General features: G+C 38.7%; 1 protein-coding gene across 1 annotated transcript in view; it reads left to right on the top strand.

Moving 5' to 3' along the window:
* Window positions 1-584: 584 nt before the first annotated feature.
* The window catches only part of LOC126183471 (protein dispatched), a 188,944-nt gene continuing 169,442 nt past the window's right edge, over window positions 585-20,086 (top strand). Inside the window, exons 1-2 of the mRNA XM_049925483.1 lie at window positions 585-893; window positions 1,067-1,190. Of these exons, the coding sequence (XP_049781440.1) occupies window positions 877-893; window positions 1,067-1,190 (141 nt within the window). The 5' untranslated portion in view covers window positions 585-876. The remainder of the gene's footprint in view (window positions 894-1,066; window positions 1,191-20,086) is intronic.

Raw genomic sequence — 20,086 nt, forward strand, 5'->3', positions numbered from 1 at the left:
AGAAACTAACAGTACTACACAACCTGAAGACAACCAACTTGCGAAGAAGGAGCACTTGAAGTTCGTTGGGATGGAATAAGTCGATGTCAGGGTATTAATTTCAGTTTTAACCAAAAAATATAACAAAAGTCGCTATCACAGTATTTACTTCGTTATTTCAGTCATAGCCCACAGAGCGATATCTCATTACGTTACCTAGTGATTCAGGATATTTTTTGCTTCGCTATCACACTTCTTTATTTAAGACTGTTAATAAAAACGAATACAGCATTTAATTTTCACCTTATGAAAATGAACACGTTATCTGATTTGCTTAACACACGTAGTTAATAAATTACCTGTCAGGAGTTTATTTCATACCACCTACATTAAACTTTTCATTAAAACGGTATATATATAGGGAAGGTCTATTTGATGCAATGAGAAAAAAAGTACTGGACAGGAATTCTGTAGAATGATGCAAATAATTCTGCTCTGTGTTAAATGAACCATCATCACACGCGCGCGAATTTGAACGTAGTGCGTAGAGTGGGGAGACGGAACAGGATATGGCGTTACAGCGTCTCCAATTGGCGCTGAAAGAAACTACTCAGAAAAGCATACAAGATGTGACAGGGGAGAGGAATGGTTTTCAGAATGTCAGATTTTTTAGCAATTTTTCGTTAACTTTTTATGTAGTTTATGATTAAATGACAGTAATGATTTTAAATATTGTGTGAACAACAGCAGATTATTGCACAATGAATTTCGCGATTTATTGTTGTTTAAGTGAATTAACTATATCACAAACCTGGCGTACCGGTGTGTTGCTGCCCTAACAATGTTCGCTATATTACCGATTGTATTCAAAGTGGATTTAACTTCCACGAAGCTTAAATGGAAAGGATGAACTGGTGAGTGGCAGTTTTAAGTCCGTTTTCTCCTGCTTTGTTTATGATAGTTGTGTTTAGGAGCACTTGGCTTCACAGCATCCCTCTACACTGTTTTCGTAGTTCTGTAAGCAAAGTGTGTGAGCGCGGCTGCGTGCGCGCGTGTGTGTGTGTGTCATACACAGTCACTGTTGCAGGTTTGCTCGTATAATAGCTTACCATCCATATGTAATTCTAATTGGGGTTGCTGTATTTGCGGCGACATGTATTGTCATTCCAGTCACAACAAGAAAACCTCCAGATTTCTCTGATCCTACTTCGGTAAGCATTCCAGCAAAACATAAGCAGCTCTTTGGTGTTAGAAATACAATTGTCTATTGAGTAGTGGGTACTGTTTAGTAAGTGTATGTAGCAGATTTTCTTACATCTTTGTCTGTTAAAAGGTGCTTATGCTGTTGTGAACCATTATCAGATGTCGCTTTATTTTAATTACCAAACGTCTGTAGTGCCAAATTTAGTTTGCAGCAGCTATGTTCTAGTTAGAGATGTTATTATTTTCAGCAATGTGTAAAGGTTCAGGATCGTGGGATACATTTTATTAAGTTCACTGCTAAGCATTTGTATCAGTAGTGCTTGAGAAGTGTTATTGTTTGTTGTTCTATAGGTAAAAGACAGGAGACAAGTGTTTAGCCATATGGTGATTATTTTAGTTGTGGTCTCATTGAAACAGACTTGTTTCATTAGTTGCATTCAGTGTTAAGTTTAGTTTAAACAGGCTTTTCATTGATAGTAGAAGCATGTTTTGCTTAAGAACATTAAATCATGAAACTACACAATTTCCTGAATTTCTTGAAAAGTTTCACATTAAAAATGGAAAGAAAATTTAAGGTGAATGTTTATCCTAGATTGAAGATAGTAAAAAATAAACAGTACTCCATTTCTATAAAATTTTTCGCGATTCCTCTTAATGGTAGTGGTTGTGTGTATGTATGTGTGCATATTTGAGTGTCAGTGCCTTTAACTTTGCATAAACAGAACAAGATGGAACAACTGAAAACATTAAGTAGTGCAGTATTTTCAGGATCCCTGGGGAAGATAAATTTTGCATGAGAACTGAATTTAATTAGTCATCATTTGGTTCTGCAATAGGTAGCCATGTTTGCAGACAAAATTACTGGATATGAGGTCAGCTTGTTATACAAAAAACTTCTTTACATGACAGGTTGACATGATATCCAGTAACTAAATTTCATGTTATAGAAGTTGTCATCAAATCAAAGTTGTGACCACATTTTAACTGCAGTATACAAAATATTGCAACAGCAATACTGGTGTCTATATAATTATTTCAGTATGTCATTACATACACATCATTGATGCAATATAGTGTGATTTGAGAGAGTTTTGAAATCAAGAAAAAATAGCTGAATTCAATTATCGCGTAGAGATCTGTTTTATTGCACTGAGTTATTGTTGACAACTTCGTTTACATTTTCTGAAGGGTCAGTATGTATAAAAAGTGAAACGCTTTTATTGATTGGTAGTGGGGAAATGTTTAGGATTTCTTGACTGATTGTCCACTTGGAAATCCTTTGAAAATGGAGCAGGAGATGATATAGACTTATGCATATTTAAATTCATGAGAAGCATTCAGTAGCTTGGCAGTAGGGTGTGTTATTTGAGGAATCTTACTTTAATTTATGTTTGTGTGATAGTGCACATCACATCATCAAATGAATATGCTATGTTCCAGCAAATATGTTTGAGTGTCATGTCAGATGAAGTGTATTATTAAGAAATGGTGAAATTTTAGTTGCTGAAATCAAACAATCCAGTTAGCAGTCTGATATGTTATTGCCTCAGGTCAGTACTTAATCCTTGTTGTCTAATGTGCAAACACATTCTTTCTAAATTTTGTGCAATGTAGTGGTAACCACTTTTTCCCCTCATCCATCTGTTTTTTATTGTGTATTAAATATCTACAATAGGCATATATGGTCACTCAGCAATCAGCTCACATGTTCTACAGTAGTATTTTATTGTACTCTAGGCTCACATTGGAGCTGTGAGACTTGGAACACTGCAGAAACTCATGTGACACATCTTTGATTTATTGTCACAAAATGCAGGCACTCTTGTTGTAGAGAAAAGTAAGTTCACAAAGTATGATGTTGTTCCAGTAGTTTGTGGTATGTGGCCAGTGCTTTGAACTTAAATGATATCTCTCTTATTTATGGGAAAGTCAGGATAGCATGTAAAATTTATAAGGGACTAGGATGCAGCTCAACATGTAGAGAAGCTACACAGCTGTGGAAAGGCACATAAAAATGTAGAAAATTGATCAGCTTTGGTGTTAACACTGTTGTGATAAATTTTTCACACACCCCGAAGTGCTGTTTTTATGGGATGATCATAAAAAATAAACTTTTTTAGTTTTGGGATGCCAGTGATCTAGGCACATGTCAGTTTGTCTTCTATGAACTGGTACCCACTGAAGTATTATAATTTCTGTCTTGCAAACACACCATAAACTTATTGCTTTGAATACAGTAGATTTGTAGTTTAACTGCTAAGTACTTTTTCAAAAAAAAAAAAAAAAGTTCTTTCTTCTCCTGTTCTTTCTCCAGTTTTCCCTGAATACATGAGAAAGTGGCTCTGGCATGCTACATTATGTCTTTCGTAAAGATAATTTTTTGTGTTGGAAATTTTCTGTCAGATAGTTACTTTTATTTGTTTGCTCATTACTTTCCACAGATACCTAAGTTTTTCTGGGTTAACCTATGTAAGATGCCAAACAAGTAGTTCTTTACTGGTGCATTTTCCTTGTAGTGTGAAATCAGCTATCCAGACTTTGGCATTGTAAGATGACAAAGTTAGTGTTTGCCGAACAGTTCAGATTCACTGAAATGCTGTCCCATGTTGGAATGCTAATATGACACACCAGTTTTTTGCAATTTATTTGGCAACTGAATATTTGAAAAAGCTAGTATAATTATTCTCATCATCACCACAAAAGCAATCCTACACTATACAGAAAACCATTACAGTCACCTAGGTGAGACATTGATATTTAAAACAGTTAGCATGCATAACACCCAGTGATGTCGGTTAGTAAATGGCTTGCACTGGGCTGTGAACCACAGAAGCACAACATCATCATCATCATCATCATCATTATTATTATCATCCCCCCCCCCTCCCCCCCTCCCCCCCCCCCCCCCACAACTCATTGGATTAGATTACATTAGATTCAGTTTTCATCCCATAGACCACAAAATAACATGATTCTCATGGGTGTGTAACATTACATAGATTATAGCATTTGTCATACTTCGTTTATACCATTTGAAAATTATAGAGAGACACATTGTTACTAAAGAGAGTTGTAGTGTGAATTTGTATGTACCTGCCCTGATTTATATTTCATTATTTTCACCATACCAATTTAAATAAATATCAGACTGAAGATGATTCCTAGTTCTTATTACCATTTATTGTCAGTATGATAAATAAATATCAGACTGAAGATGATTCCTAGTTCTTATTACCATTTGTTGTCAGTATGAATTGAATAATACTGTGCTCACGATAGTAAGAGGCGAGACAGACAATCATTCAGTGTTTTTTCAGGATTAGATGTTTGTTAAAAATCAACATAAATATTTGTTTTATTTTTAGAGAATCTTAGCAATGTACATGTTTTTTTTTATTATCAGGTTAACAATATCTCACTATTATTAGGACCACGTCAACATTATATCATCTTAAGAGCAATACACAGTTAAGCACTTTTAAGGTTATGACACACAATACGCGGACACGCTTCCTCTGTAAATTGAAAAGTGTGTTGTTATGTATTCTATTTCACTGAAAAATATATATTGAACTGTTACTTAAAACCGAATGATTTGCTGCCTGAAAAGAGGGTCTTATGTTATTGACTTACATTCATATTATGCTCTTTTTGCATAATTTGAACTCTGCAATACCGAGCAAGATGGTGCAGCAGTAAGATATTGGCCCCATGTTCGAAAGGATGCTGGTTCGAAGACCTGTATTGCCATCTGTATTTAAGTTTTGTGTTATTTCCCTGAATTACTTAAGGTAAATCCAGGATAATTCCTTTGACGGTGCACAACAGATCTCCCCCGTTTCCTCAGTTCGAGCTTACGCTGCTTCTATAATGACCTCGTCATTTTCAGGGGGTTGAACCCTTGCTTGCTTCAACCCTTGAAAATCTTATGTTGCTAGAGTGGGAAATAGAACAGGTTTTATAAACTTTAAGGCAACTTCTTCAGTCGTAATAATGTCTTTAATACTATATTTGGGACCACAATCTTCTCAAACAACTGCAAAAATGGTGTTTGCCGGACTTACTTCTCGTGCTCATTTTGTTCTTACGTTATTGTTTTTCTTTTGTGTTGGCAAATATTTGAGATACACTCACATATAACTATAGAGTACAACAAATGAATTCATGGACTGTTTGATAGACTGTATTGTTTGCATGAAGTCTGAGTCACTGCTCAGGCAAGAGTTAAATAGTGCCCCTCACCGCAATCCTCCACTCCCACACCACCTTACCTCCCCTTCTGACATGTTCTATATCCTAGAGGCTCTCCTCACTGTGGAGCTATGGAACGAAAAGTACATCTAATCTAATTCTGGATTTTGCATAGTTGACTTGCACTACATAATATCCCCCAAGATATGTTTTGGAGATTTGTCAATTGTGCAATGTACTTTTCTGAATTTATCTTGCAGTTTCAGTTATTTGTAATGAAAAATGCATTAAATATGGAGAAAAGATAAGACATCGGGCTATGCTACATTATCACAACCATTATTTGGTATTGGCATTTGTTCACTTCGCTAACTCACAACTAAATTGTCATCTTCCAACCTAACCTATACCATGGGGTACACTACAGTTCAATCTATCACTCCAACCAAGCATTTACCACACTCAAACCACTGTCTGGAGTTGTAAAGGGAGTTAGACCATTGGTATCGTGTAATACATCTAGATTAATGTTTGTACTATTCCAAATAGTATCAATATAAAAAGTCCATGAAGATCGAGATTTGTTGTAGAGTTCCATCCAGCAGAGTAGTGGACCTTGGTGTTGCCAATTTGCTCTACATCCTGTGTGAAGAGGAGGTTGTTTTGGGTGTGGCCAACATGACACATCACTGCAGAACCCACTAGCCATGATGTTCATGACATGACAACTTCCTTCAGTGGTGTGCAGCTTCCATGGGCTTGTTATCTGTGTTTCTATTGATGTGCAGAGATAATAGTGCTTCCCAGGTGTCTTTCCTGGTGTAGAGTCCACAGCTCGAGGATTAGTAGTTAGCATCACCACTGTCTCTAGGTCCTGGATTCAGTTCCTGGCTTTGTTGAAGATTTCCTGTGCTCTGGGACTGAGTGACTGTACTGTCCTAATCATTTCATATCATCATCATCATCTTCATCTCAATGACATGTAATTTGCCAACGTCGTGTCAAATTGAAAGACTTGTACCAGGTGGCTGAACAATCCCAATGGTGTCTCCTGGACGGTTATGTCATACAATCATTTCCATTTTTCCTGGTACGGAGTCAGTGACACTGTCAGATTGATATGAACAAGAGGGTGGTGTTTGTTTTATCTATAGCTATGTTTGGTTTACCTATTAATACATCATCCACAGTACAGTCACCAGTAAAATGTTCATTATTCAGTGATGGTTTTGCCATCTCCTCCTCCAGCTTTGCAGTGACTTCTTGTCATTTGTATTGATGGTAATTCAAGGACAGGTAGTAAAGATTTTAAAATTTTCATCCCGGATGTATTAGTGTGAGACTTTCCAAATGCCATATTTACCTCGTTACACTCCTATTAAGGGATACTTTTCTCAATTTACAATTTAAGTGAGATTTTTGGCTGCCTTTCAATGTGAAAGTTACGTAGTTGGCGTACCTGGAGGCAATGAAATCATTGAAATGTGTGAGCTGCAGTTTGATTTGAGTATGTAGACTCCCAGCTTGAATGTGGATTTTCACTTCATGGTTCAGCTAGGTCAGCATATTTGAAATTCACACATGTTATTTATCATGGGAGGTGTTTGTTTGGTCGTGGGGGCATATAAGGTCAGCTGCATATTTAGACTCCATGCTGGGGTTGGTGAGCTGTCATTTTGCCTTGTGGAGACTAGGTATATAATTTTGTACTTTATAAAATTTTATCTGAGCAATACAGTTATGGTTTAGTTTACACTGTAACTCTAAATAGTGAAATGCTCACAGTTGTATTCCCTGTTGTACTTTCAAGATTTGCTTATCTATTGCATTATGTGGCACTTAATGATGCCAAACCAGAATTTATATTTTGCTGCAAAATTCCTCATCTGTCTCATAATTGATGGCATGTCCTAGGAAACCATGATCTCCTATGTAATAAATGAAAAACACATTCTGGCTCACTAGTTTTTTTGTTGTGTTGCATTGTGTTGACCAGTTTCCTTTCCCTATCCTTCCCCAATCTGGATGGTGTCCTGTGTCTGATGACCTTGTCTTCAATGGGACATTAAACATTAATCTGGTTTCATTCATATCTCCTTCGTCTTCTTTCACCAGAACAAAACCCTGCTGGGAGAGAGTGGTGCAGGCGAGATATGGATGACTGATGGAGAGTGCTGGTGTGTGTAGTCAAGGAATGCAAAATAATTCAAAGTTCTGAAAAAAAAGCACATCTTAATTTCAGCCTGACAAAATTTATTTACACTCATTAATTAAAATAACTTTCATGGTTTGAAGAAAGCCTAAAGACATTTTTAATGACTACAATTTCCTTGAAATTGAGTCACAAGGAGGTTGGAAATAAGAGTAGTAAAATAGAAAAGAAGGAATATTTGGGAGGGTGATATTCATATTCTACTTTCAGTTAATTTATTAAGAGAAAAAAAACTTTTTAAATAAATATGTCCATGAAAACAATGATTATCACTTGTCACCAGAGTGAGTCATCTTGAGTAAAATGTTACGAGGGCGACATTGTATGTAATCTTATGTAACTGTGTTGATGTAACAACTCAAGATGGAGATTATTCAGAGACCAAAATCAGCTGCAGTAGAAAACACGAACTCCATCCCACAAAACTATAGACCAACAGAATGCCACTGTAATAAAAGTACTTACAAATTACTTATTTGATACAAGTACATTGTGTGCTGATGTATTAAATCCATGTGTGTAGCTCCAAGCCAATAAGATGGAGGTGGTTCACTGGATAACAAATATTCCATAAGATTGAGAAGTTATGGAAATAGAGTATTAATAATAAGAATAATAGATTGAGAAGTTATGGAAATAGAGTATTAATAATAAGAATAATAATTATTATTAATACTCTATTTCCATAACTTCTCAATCTTATGGAATATTTGTTATCCAGTGAACATGTCATGTTTACAAATTTGCGTTCCTTTGTAATGTAATTACATTTTGTATTCACTTCTATTTCTTTTAAGTTGGACGTGTGAGAAAACTGTGTGCTGCAGCTGCTGCATAGAAGCCAATGACAGGTTGACATATTGCAAAATGGAGAAACACTCAACAAAATTAATTTTTTTACACTGATTACTGGTTTTGTTGATATTGGATATCCTCAGAGCTGCTAAATAAAAAGTCATGCTAAGTGCAAGCATACCTCCCAAGTCTAATACCTAACATATGATGAAACAAAACAATTATCTGCAATACCATAGTGATTGCAGAGGGAACAGTCATTTGCAGTTTATGTCTACAATGTCCTTTATTCACTAAGTTACACTGAATAAAAGTTGTGGTATTTATCTAGGATTGGAATATACATGGTGTCCAGTGAAGGAGTTCCTAATTTCAAAATTAAATATCTCAAAAACTAAAATCAATAGACAAGTGTAACAAAAGGTATGTTTATTGTGAAAGCTGTGAGAATTTTCACAGAAGTCTGTAAATGGCTCCATAAGCTGCTAACAGATGGTGCTGTACGTTGTGCACCTCGTACAGTTTCAACATGCATAATTAAACTTGTCCTCAGCAGGAAGTCTTTGCAATCACATCACAATCTTTTCGAAATGGACACTACTCACAGTACAGAGGTGGTGCAAATGAACAGTGTTATTTGCCATCACGTCCTGTATTGTCTCAATGGAAATAGATTCAGATGCCACACAGATCGCTGGTTTGAGCTCAGCCAGCATGGTGGGATGGTTCCAGTAGACAGTGTCTTTCAATGTGCCCCACTGACGGCAGTCATAAGGAGTTGAGTTGAATGAATATGAAGGCTAATCCATCACTGCACCAGTAAATTTGCAATTATCCAATGCAAGGACTGTATTCCCAATGTATTCACTAAGCAAGTGAAATACCTGTTTGATGCCCTTCACTGGGCACCCTGTACATTATGAATAAATGTGGGAAGTGTCACCCTCCATGTGTGGTAAATCAGGATGGTGAAGCTAATCACCTTACCATTAGCCTATTCGAGCACGTTTCACAGTCATACCCAAACTTCCATATGTCATCAACAGTCTGTCTACAACCTGCATTTGTACCTCCATTATGTATATTCCCGTACTGGGGAGACATTTTGAATGATTGTCATGTGCCTGGTATCATCACATGCCTGGTGTAAATATTGCAGTGCATGTATTGCTCAGAAGTACGATGCAAAGTTCTTTTGGATGTGCATGTATGTCCAAAGGAACAGGTGCTGCGGTAACTACAACCGCTATGAAATACATGAAATGGATTTGCAGTTGTGAATATGAACAACAATAAGCTGTGTAAGGAAATGACAAGAATGGTAATTTGTGCCAGACTCGGACTCGAACCAGGATTCCCTGCTTATTGTGAGTGGTAGCCTCACCAGGTATCGTAACACCAGCTTTCTTGAATTATGCAGGACAATATTCTCCCTGAAACACAGTCTTCACTCTGATTACTCCCACTCCTGGCCTCAACCTTCGCTAATTCTTACCCTCCACCTGCTTCTATCCCCTTCCTTGCTCCAACTCCAGCCTCTCACATGTGCCTTCTGTCCTCCCAGCATACCTGCATAGTCCTTTCCCCTTCTCTGCAAATCTCCTCTCCTCACTTTCTCTTGACCCAAGTAGACAGTCCTTTCTGTCTGTCTGGTTGTGCAGGTTAAATGCATTGTACTATTCCTGCAGTTCTTCAGTATGAGGTTTCTGTTGAGCAAACTTTTTGCATTTGTCCTATCACAAGATGGAACAGTTTTTCCAAGAAAAAGAAAATTTTATCCTATGTCCGCTACAAGAGTGTTCGCTGTTGTAACAAGTCCAACCATCAAGTGCTTCCTCTCCTTTGAGTCTGTTGACTCAGATTTGCAATAAACCTATTGGCTGACTGCTGTGATGTTTTGTAAAACTGTCGTGAAGTCATCTTTAACTGGTTGCGCAGCATTGGTATACCAGTGATGTCATGCACTTCCTGTGTCAGGAAATGGCGAGGGAGGTGCATGGTGAGGCATAGAGCTCTCCCTTGGAGGCCTTGGAGCCGACAGATATGACTGTCAGCTGCATTCTGCCACACCACACCTGCATGTCCTAGCACTGGGTGGATCAGTGCTAGATATAGCAAGATACTGCAGTGTGAGAGCAGAATGGACTCTGGATTTAATGAGTATACTGCCAATAGCTGTCAAAGTGCTTTGCCCTTAACCTCTCTGATATGCGGCCCACAGGTGAAATTCCTATCAAGGATCACCCCAATATACTTGGCAGTGTTTGACCACGGAGTGGGGCCTCCCATGATCCACACCAGCTGAAGGTCCGAAGACACTCTACACCACGTTTTTTAGTATTAAACTTTAGATACCACTTAGTAGCCCAGACTCCTAGGGCATCATGTACAGTCTGCAAACAGTGGTGCAAGATGTATGTCTTAAGACAGAGCTTGCAGTGTGTGGTGTCAGTGCAAGTCTCCCAGTCTTCGGTATATCTGAGGCGTACAGGGAGTATAGCAGGGGGCCAAGGACAGAACCCTAAGCACTCGCACCAGTATAGGCCTCGCTGTTGATATGCCAACTTTGCCACAGACATTGATGGTATGATCTGTGAAGTATGACGTGGTGAGCCTGTTGTGTGGTGTTGGCACCACCAATACAAATAGTTTGTAAAGGAGGCCCTGGAGATGTCTGGGAGTACCGTCCCTGAGTACTCCTGCCTTTCCGGTACCTGTTTTGTCCTTTACAAAATGCAGTTGCTGCATACTGTGCCAGCATGAGAAACCAAACTATTCTAGCAGTATGTTAATTACTCATTGTTGATGTGTATCATAAGTCTTTTAACATAGAGTTGTTCGAAGACTTTTGTGGTAGCAGGAAGCAGACTGGTAGGCCTATAATTCTGCGGCAGCCTTGCATCTTTTACCTGTCTGTGTGTTTCCAAGCAGTAAGGTTACTGCCAGTCATTGGAATAATAAAGTAAATAATCAGTGATGATGGGTCGGGAGGGGGGGGGGTGGCATGTGGTAGCTGTTTCAGCATTGCGTACACGAACTCACCTCAATCTCTAACTGTCTGAGAGTTTAGTGTTTGGAGTTATTGTTCCACCTCTTCCTCAGTGATGGCTTTTATGGCCTCATCAGATTCCGCCTCTGCTGCAAGAAATACAAGTAAATGTTGCCACACAAGGTGAGCATTTTGTTCATTTATCACATCTTCTACTGGTTTGTAGTTACCTGCGAATATGTCTGGCAGGACACTAACCTTAGCATCAAATTCGTAAGCAACTTCCTTGCTGACTTACGGGAGATGGATATGTTGCCCCTTCCTAAGAAATTGTTTTATTTGCCAAGCAGTATCATCATCAGATCAGAGTGTGGCGACCCCACTTGCCCAATCGGTGTTTCAGTGATTTTCCATGGGACTCTCTCTCTCTCTTTTTTTTTTTTTTTTTTTTTTAGAGATTGCTTTCGGTAACAGCTGGCATGGTTAGTATCTTGCCTGTTGTGGTCTCCTGTGCGCTGCGGCACCAGATCAGTTAGTTGATGAATTGTTTTGTCAGCTCCAGTGGCTTTTTGATCTGGGACAGCATTGAGAGACTACCATTGTTGTTTTGGTGGCTCTGTGCCATTGATCTCCACATTGAAGATGACTGGGAGAGAGATGGTCCAACGGTAGAGCATATCTCGTCATCACAGTGGTGAGGTGCTTTGATGCCCCTTAATATCACTATATCAAGAAAATCTGTGTGGCTGCGATTGTTAGGGTAGATTGTGGGTCACGAGCTGCCAGGACGACCACATTGTGCTGCCTAACTAATTGCAGTAGGTGATGTCCACTTGTATTTGTAACCCTGGAATTCCATTCAGAATATTTGGCTTTGAAGTCACCAGCAGCAAAGAGTTTGCCACTGAGGGACAGCAATGCCTCAAAGTCTGTCAGGTCCAGGAGACCTCGCGGTGACTGATGCGCTGCCACAAAAGTGATTTGGCAATATTATCACTGTGACAGCAGTGTCATCTATTTTAGTGAGCTGTGGCAGCTGCACTATCAGGTGCTTGGGAGAGGTCTTTCTATGAATACTCATGCCGCCTCCTCCAATCAACTTATCTATATGGACACACATGTAACTTGTCACTCATACGAAAATACCAGGATTAAGGTAAGTTTCCAAGACTAGGCAGATGTCAGCTGCTTTGGCTTGGAAGAACTGCCAAAATTCACTGGCCTGTGTTCTTACACTGTTTGCATTCCATACACAAACTGTTAACCCATTAATATTTGTACTATTCATCATTGGTAGTAGGTCTCACAAGGCAATGGTCCAATCCGACTGTTCGAAACCTACCCTGAAATTTTTCACACAGGAAGAATACACTGGAAGAAACGCACTGTCAAAATTTTAGCTACCAAGGCGCACTGTAAGTATTTAAAAAAAGTTTAAAATTACTGAGTTTTGCCCCACGATGATCTGCTTATAATAGCTGTGTATACATTCCTCCCTTCTTACCTATGCACAATCCAGTGAATAAGCAGACACAGCCATGACGAGAGAATGTAGTGCCATGTAGCACAAGGTCCGCAGTGCACACACGCGAATTTTAAGATCTTAAACCACACCAAAAATGTCTCAAATCGTTAATTTTTTGCATAGCATTCTGGTTCATATTGATAGCTAAATTATTACAAGATGTAACTGTTACACAAGTGGCTGGCAGAGGAAACAAAATCGAGACATTATATTATTTTACATTACAGACGACATACATCTGTCTGGTCTTTAATTTGTTGACATGAAATATTGTATAAAAATTCCTGTAGCGCAGCCTCCTTATGATAATTTTTGAATGAGGTACATTTTATTAAAAATAAAACCGTTCCTTGTGTATTCCCTGTGGTCTTTACGAGAATGGGAAGTATGTATTGGATGACAGAAACAAACATTTTCTGTTCGGAAGGTATACCTGAAAAAAATTAATGCATTCAGGCACTTCACAGTAATTACTAATTCTATTTATATGGAATTGGGATGAAGTAAGAAATCCCTTGGACGCTTTCTTTTCCAATGACTGTACATTGATGCACACTGCTAGCTCTGTTCAGATATGACTTTGGAATGTACAGTGGGTCTTCAGTGCTTCACTGACCCAGCCAATCATATGTCATGAATATTATTTATGGCTAGTTTTAGACCAGAGAAGCCCATCCAGATACCTTTTCCCACCACTGACAGAACTAAATTACATGGCGCATGACCTATGGTTCATATTTACTGTAGAAGTAATTCTTCAGTGACATACAGCCATTATGTGGCATATAAGAACTGTGTGCCAAAAGAGATCCAATCCAATGTTAATCATGAGCTTCAAGTGAGGCGACTGTTGTCCTATGACAAACTCACATGGCCATAGACTGGGGAAGAAAGCTGACAAGGAAATAAAACACCACTAGTAAGAATGAGCATCAACTGAAGAAGACTAAAACCAAAGATTACTCTGAGCAAAGTTTATCTTATGGTAACAACATATTGTTCGGTGAGATTTAGATGGGTTGTACCCTCTAAACACAACTGTTATTTTAACAGTGAGATAGGAGGCTATAGTACAGGATTTATGAAGTCTATGAAGGCATGCTCTAATTTATTGTCAACCAGTAACCTTTTGTCCTAATAGTGAGCCAAATCCTCTATGCAGAGAATATAACAGCCTAAAGGTTGTGACAGTATTATGAACCCTAATATAACCTAGCATACGCCTGATCATTGTAAAAGTTCCAGAACACATTTAAAATTAGTTGTCATAAAAGATGTCTGATTTAAATCAAAATATTCACTGGATAGAACAAAAAAACAACTGTTGTGGGAGTCACTGCCTTTGTCTCATCACCTTCTGAAATGTCAGTGGGTTTATAGCGCCCATCTGATCTAATGATTCTGGTGGAGGATATTTTTAAGATTCTCTAACTCTGTGTACAGGGTTTCAGGATCAGAAGTAGTATATGCCTGTGCACTGAAGTACAGAACATCACCTTGTGCTTGATGGTGGCAGTTGTTGGCTTGGGAATAATAAATACATGTAAATAGGCTTCCTCTAAAGGGCACATTCTAATGTATCATCACCCAGGTGAAGTGAATGCACAATAAATAAATAAATAAATATTCTCCTGACCAAAAGGTCAAGGATCAAGGATGGGCAAGTGACCATCCTTCCAAACCTTCAAAATAAATAAAATATCAGACTGCAGACAACTTGAATGAAGCCAAAAGATACATGTACCTTCAGTATTCTGATACCCTATGACATAGATGTCCTCTACATATCTGAAGAACCAGTAAGATTTCATTTACACACTCTGAAGGGTGACTTCCTCAAAATTGTCCATACATAGCTTGGTTGCTATGGGAGGGTGGAAGGAAGGGGGCGGTGGGAAGACTAGTTGTAGCCACACCGTCAGTCTGTTGATAGAGTTGGTGTTTAACACATGTTGAAATAAATTGATCAGTTTTTCACCAGTTTTCATCTCAAGTAACTATAGTAAATTTGTCAACCAGACCTAAATGAAAAAGAGAACCAGCACCAAAATCTATTAAAAGACAGAATCATTAAGTAGCGGCCCTTGCAACCGGAAAGAGAAATCCACTGGTATGGTGTGTGCCTTGGCCTACCAGAGAGGGCTTAAAAGTATAGCTCAGTTATTAGTTACGTAATATGCTTTAGAATTGATGGTGCTCCATATAGGCTGAAGATAGGGACCTTCATTATGAGTTGTGGGAAGACCATAAAATTATGGACCTAGTGGGGTTGCACAGTGATTAGCACACTGGACTCACATTCAGAAGGACGATGGTTCAAACCTGCATCCGGTCATTCCTATTGAGGTTTTCCATGATTTCCTTAAACTGCTTAAGGCAAATGCTAGGATGGTTCCTTCAAAAGGGCATAGCCATTCTCCTAGCCATTCTCCTCCTCCATCCTTCCCTAATCTGAACTTGTACTCTGTCTCTAACGACCTCCTCCTCCTCTATAAAGTTATGGCACTTTGCAGCATTACTGTACAGAAATTTCATCAGCAAAAGAGTCTGGGAGGCGGTTTACATGGTTGTAGCCTTTTTATGGTATGCAGGGAATATTTTAAATTAAAACAGTCTTGTTTCAGGGAACCAGATGTGAAAAGTCGTTTTTGGACCACATTGAAATGAAGGTTTCTGTAGGTTTCTGATATGCAAGGTTGGGATGCATTATATTACACATAGTTGTGGCTTGGGACAAAGAGGTTACACCACCAGAACCATTTAAGATTACTACACCGAATATAAAGCTTGTATTGCACAATGCACCTAAGGCATACAGCTCTCCAGCAGCTCACCAAGTGTACATGTTTGGCACCGCAGACTGGTTCACGTTGCCCAATTACATGATGCACATGGAATATTCATGACAGGACTTTGAGAGAATGGACATGGCTTGTTTTTACAAGCTGCTGTCAGTGATACAGGGAGAAATTTGCGTAAGTGACACAGTAATGTAAGAAGTAATTTCACCTAGTTCCCAGTAAGAATTAAACCCTTTGTTTATTCATTTTGGGATTGGACACTCTCACTGACTATTGCTAGTTTTTCCTTCCTGATGTGCTGATATAAATTAAAAGATGCAGTCAAATCAAATGTGAGTGTTCATCAATTAAGGGAGTATGTAAAACAGTCTCGGTTTTCTTGCCACGTCAATTCAGGATAAAATCTCGAGCTTTCGACGATAGCCTCCATCATCATCATCATCATCATCAGGAGCAAGTGATTGTCTTCGCTGCTGTGGTGGCCTTATGTAGTCCATGGACGGCTTCTGATTGGATGGCTTATGATTGGTCAGCTGTACTGCTGTCACAAATGGTTCATCAAACCATTTTCATATACTTCTCTACCATTCCACTCTTGAATGGTGTGTGGGGAAAAAGGAACACCTACATCGAGCTCTGATTTCTCTTATTTTATTATGATGGTCATTTCTCCCTACATAGATAGGTGTCAACAAAATATTTTCGCATTCGGAAGAGAAAGTTGGTGATTGAAACTTTGTAAATAGATCTTGCCGCAAAGAAAACCACCTTTGTTTCTGTGACTGCCACCCCAACTCGCGTATCATATCAGTGACACTCTCACCCCTATTGTGCGATAACATGTAATGGGCTGCCCTTCTTTGCACTTTTTCAATGTCCTCCGTCAATCCTACCTGGTAAGGATCCCACACCGTGCAGCACTATTCCAGCAGAGGATAGACAGGTGTAATGTACGCTGTCTCTTTAGTGGGTTTGTCACATCTTCTAAGTGTTCTGCCAACCAAGTGCAGTCTTTATTTCACCTTCCCCACAATATTATCTATGTGGTCTTTCCAATTTAAGTTGCTCATAACTGAAATTCCTAGGTATTTAGTTGAATTGACAGCCCTTAGATTTGTGCGCTTTATCATATACCGAAAATTTATGGGATTTCCTTTGGTACCGATGTGGATGATCTAGCACTTTTCTTTGTTTAGTGCCAGTTGCCACTTTTCGCACCATACAGAAATTCTCTCTACACCATTTTGTAATTGGAATTGGTCATTTACTAGATGGTAAATTACAGTGTCATCTGCAAATAATCTAAGGGGGCTACTCAGATTATCGCCTAGATCATTTATGTGAATCAGGAACAGCAGAGGGCCTATGACACTATCTTGCGTAACGCCAGATATCACTTGTGTTCTACTCGATGATTTACCGCCTATCACTATGAACTGTGACCTCTCTGAGAGGAAATCATGAATCTAGTCACACAACTGAGACGATACTCCATATGCATGCAATTTGATTAATAGTCGCTTGTGAGAAACGGTATCAAAAGCCTTCTGGAAATCTAGGCATATGGAATCGATCTGAGATCCCTTGTCAACAGCATTCATTACTTCATGGGAATAAAGAGCTAGCTGAGTTGTACAAGAAAGATATTTTCTGATACTGTGTTGGTTATGTATTAATAAGTCATTTTCTTCAAGGTGATTCATAATGTCAGAGTACAGTATATGCTCCAAAATCCTACTGCAAATTGTGGTCAGTGATATGGGTCTGTAATTCAATGGGTTACTCCTATTTCCTTTCTTGAATTTTGGTGTGACTTGTGCTACTTTCCAGTTTTTAGGGACAGACCTTTCATCAAGTGAGCGGTTGTATATGATTGCTAAGAAAGATGCTATTGTGTGTGCATACTGTGAAAGGAACCTGATTGGTATACCATCTGGACCAGATTAAGTGATTTGAGTTGTTTCGCAACACCTAAGATATCTACTTTTCTGTCACTCCTCCTAACAGCTGTTATGGTTTTGAATTCTGGAATATTTACTTTTTCTTCCATGAAGGAAATACACAAAACTGTATTTAGTAACTCCTCTTTAGTGGCACCATCATCGGTAACATTTCCATCGCTATCGCGCAGTGATGATATTGACTGTTCTATGCCACTGGTGTACTTTACATACAACCAGAATCTCTTTGTGTTTTATACCATATTTTGAGACAATGTTTCATTGTGGAAACTATTAAAAGTATCTTGCACTGATGTCTGCACTAAATTTCGAGCTTCCGTGAAACTTTGCCAGTCTTGGGGATTTTGCGTTCTTCTAAATTTGACATGCTTTCTTCGATGCTTCTGCAACAGTGTTCTGACGTGTTTTGTGTACCATGGTGGATCAGTCCCGTCTCTTATTAACTTATGTGGTATGAACCTATCTATTGCTGTCGATACTATATGTTTGAATTTGAGCCATATCTGGTCTACACTTAATTAGCTTGGAGGGAATGGAGACTCTCTCTTAGGAAGGCATCAAGTGAATTTTTATCTGCTGTTTTAAATAGATATATTTTGTGTTTATTTTTAGTGGTTTTGGTTTATATGGCTTTGAGCCTCGTTACAGTGACCTTGTGTTCACTAATCCCTGCATCTGTCATGACGCTCTCTATTAGATCAGGATTATTTGTGGCTAAGAGGTGAAGTGTGTTTTCGCAACCATTTACAATTTGTGTGGGCCATTGAACTAATTGTTCAAAGTAATTTTCAGAGAAAGCATTTAGTACAATTTCACAAGATGTATTCCGTCTACCACTGGCTTTGAACATGTATTTTCGCCAATAAATCGAGGATAGATTGAAGTCTCCACCAATTATAACTGTATGAGTGGGGTACTTATTTGTAATGAGATTCAAGTTTCCTTTGAACTCTTCAGCTATTATATCATTTGAGCCGGGTGGTCGGTAGATTGAGCCAATTATTATTTTGGTATGGCTGTTGAGTATAACCTCTACCCATAGTAATTCGCAGGAACTCTCTATTTCAACTTCACTACAAGATAAACTATTACCAACAGACACACTCACACCACCACCTACTTTATTTAATCCATCCTTTCTGAACACGGTTTGTGCCTCTGTAAAAATTTCGGCAGAATTTATCTCTAGCTTTAGCCAGCTTTCTGTTCCTATAACAATTTCAGATTCAGTGCTTTTTGTCAACACTTGAAGCTCTGGTACTTTTCCAACACAGCTAAGACAGTTTACAACTACATTGCCGACTGTTGCTTGGTCAATTCTCGTCATTTCTTCGCCCTGTGTCCTTTGAGACTGGAGTCCTTTTTGATCTTTCCCGAGACTGTCTCTGCCTAACCTAAAAAACTGCCCAGTCCACGCCACACGGTCCTGTCGACGATGCTACAGATGATGAGCTCTGCCTTCATCTCGCTAGCAAGATTGGCAGTCTTCACCAACTCAGATAGCCGCTGGAAACCAGAGAGAACCTCTTCCGATCCATAGGGACACACATCATTAGTGCCGACATGAGCCACCACTTGCAGCTGGCTGCTCACTTGTTTCTGTCTGTTATGTCCCTGCCAGACACAACACCTCTGCTAAAATTGAGGATGTTGTGCAATTCCGTCTTGACATGATACTCATCAAGTTATTTCACATTCCACAGTAAGGCTATAAAGCACTAGGCAGCCAGGCTGCAGTTGCCTGGCTGAGTTAGCCAAAATGTTGAGCAGCCAGTTTAGTCAGCCAACTTTTAATAGTCAGCTGACAGTCATTCGTGACATATCAGCTGAGCAAGAAGCATGTGGAAGATATTGTAATTGTTTACCTTTTGTCTAATTAGAAATGCAAAGCACATTATTCAGACCCACTTTATTCTAACCATGAAAATTATTTTTCCATCTTGTTACTCTGTGTAATGCTGATTATAAGTTCACATACGTAGATGTTGGAGCATAAAGAAAATGTAGTGACTCATCTGTTTTTAAGCAATAAATTTTGCATGAAAAGCTCATCAATATAAATTTTTGAATATAGGAGAAAAACCCCCTATCAAACAATGGAGAATTGATGCTGTACGTCATTCTCTGGTACAAGGCACTTTGTATATCTGAAAACTTAATGTGTACATATGGTGGAAGGAGTTTAACAAAAGAATCTGTAACTATCAACTGTCTTGGGCTAGATGGTTATGGCTTTTGACATTCTGGCAAGTACACTGAGAATTTTTCATCACCCAACAGATGTCTGAGAATTTGTAGTTGATATTGTGAAATAATTCTGTTTTTTACATAAATATGTGCGAGAAAGAGAGAGCTATAAATCTGAAGACACACTGTTTGTCCCTCCAGGACTGGAAATTCCCTCAGCCCCCCATAAGTAGTCTAGAGTAA

This window comes from Schistocerca cancellata, chromosome 4 (assembly GCF_023864275.1).
Source record: "Schistocerca cancellata isolate TAMUIC-IGC-003103 chromosome 4, iqSchCanc2.1, whole genome shotgun sequence".
NCBI lineage: Eukaryota > Metazoa > Arthropoda > Insecta > Orthoptera > Acrididae > Schistocerca > Schistocerca cancellata.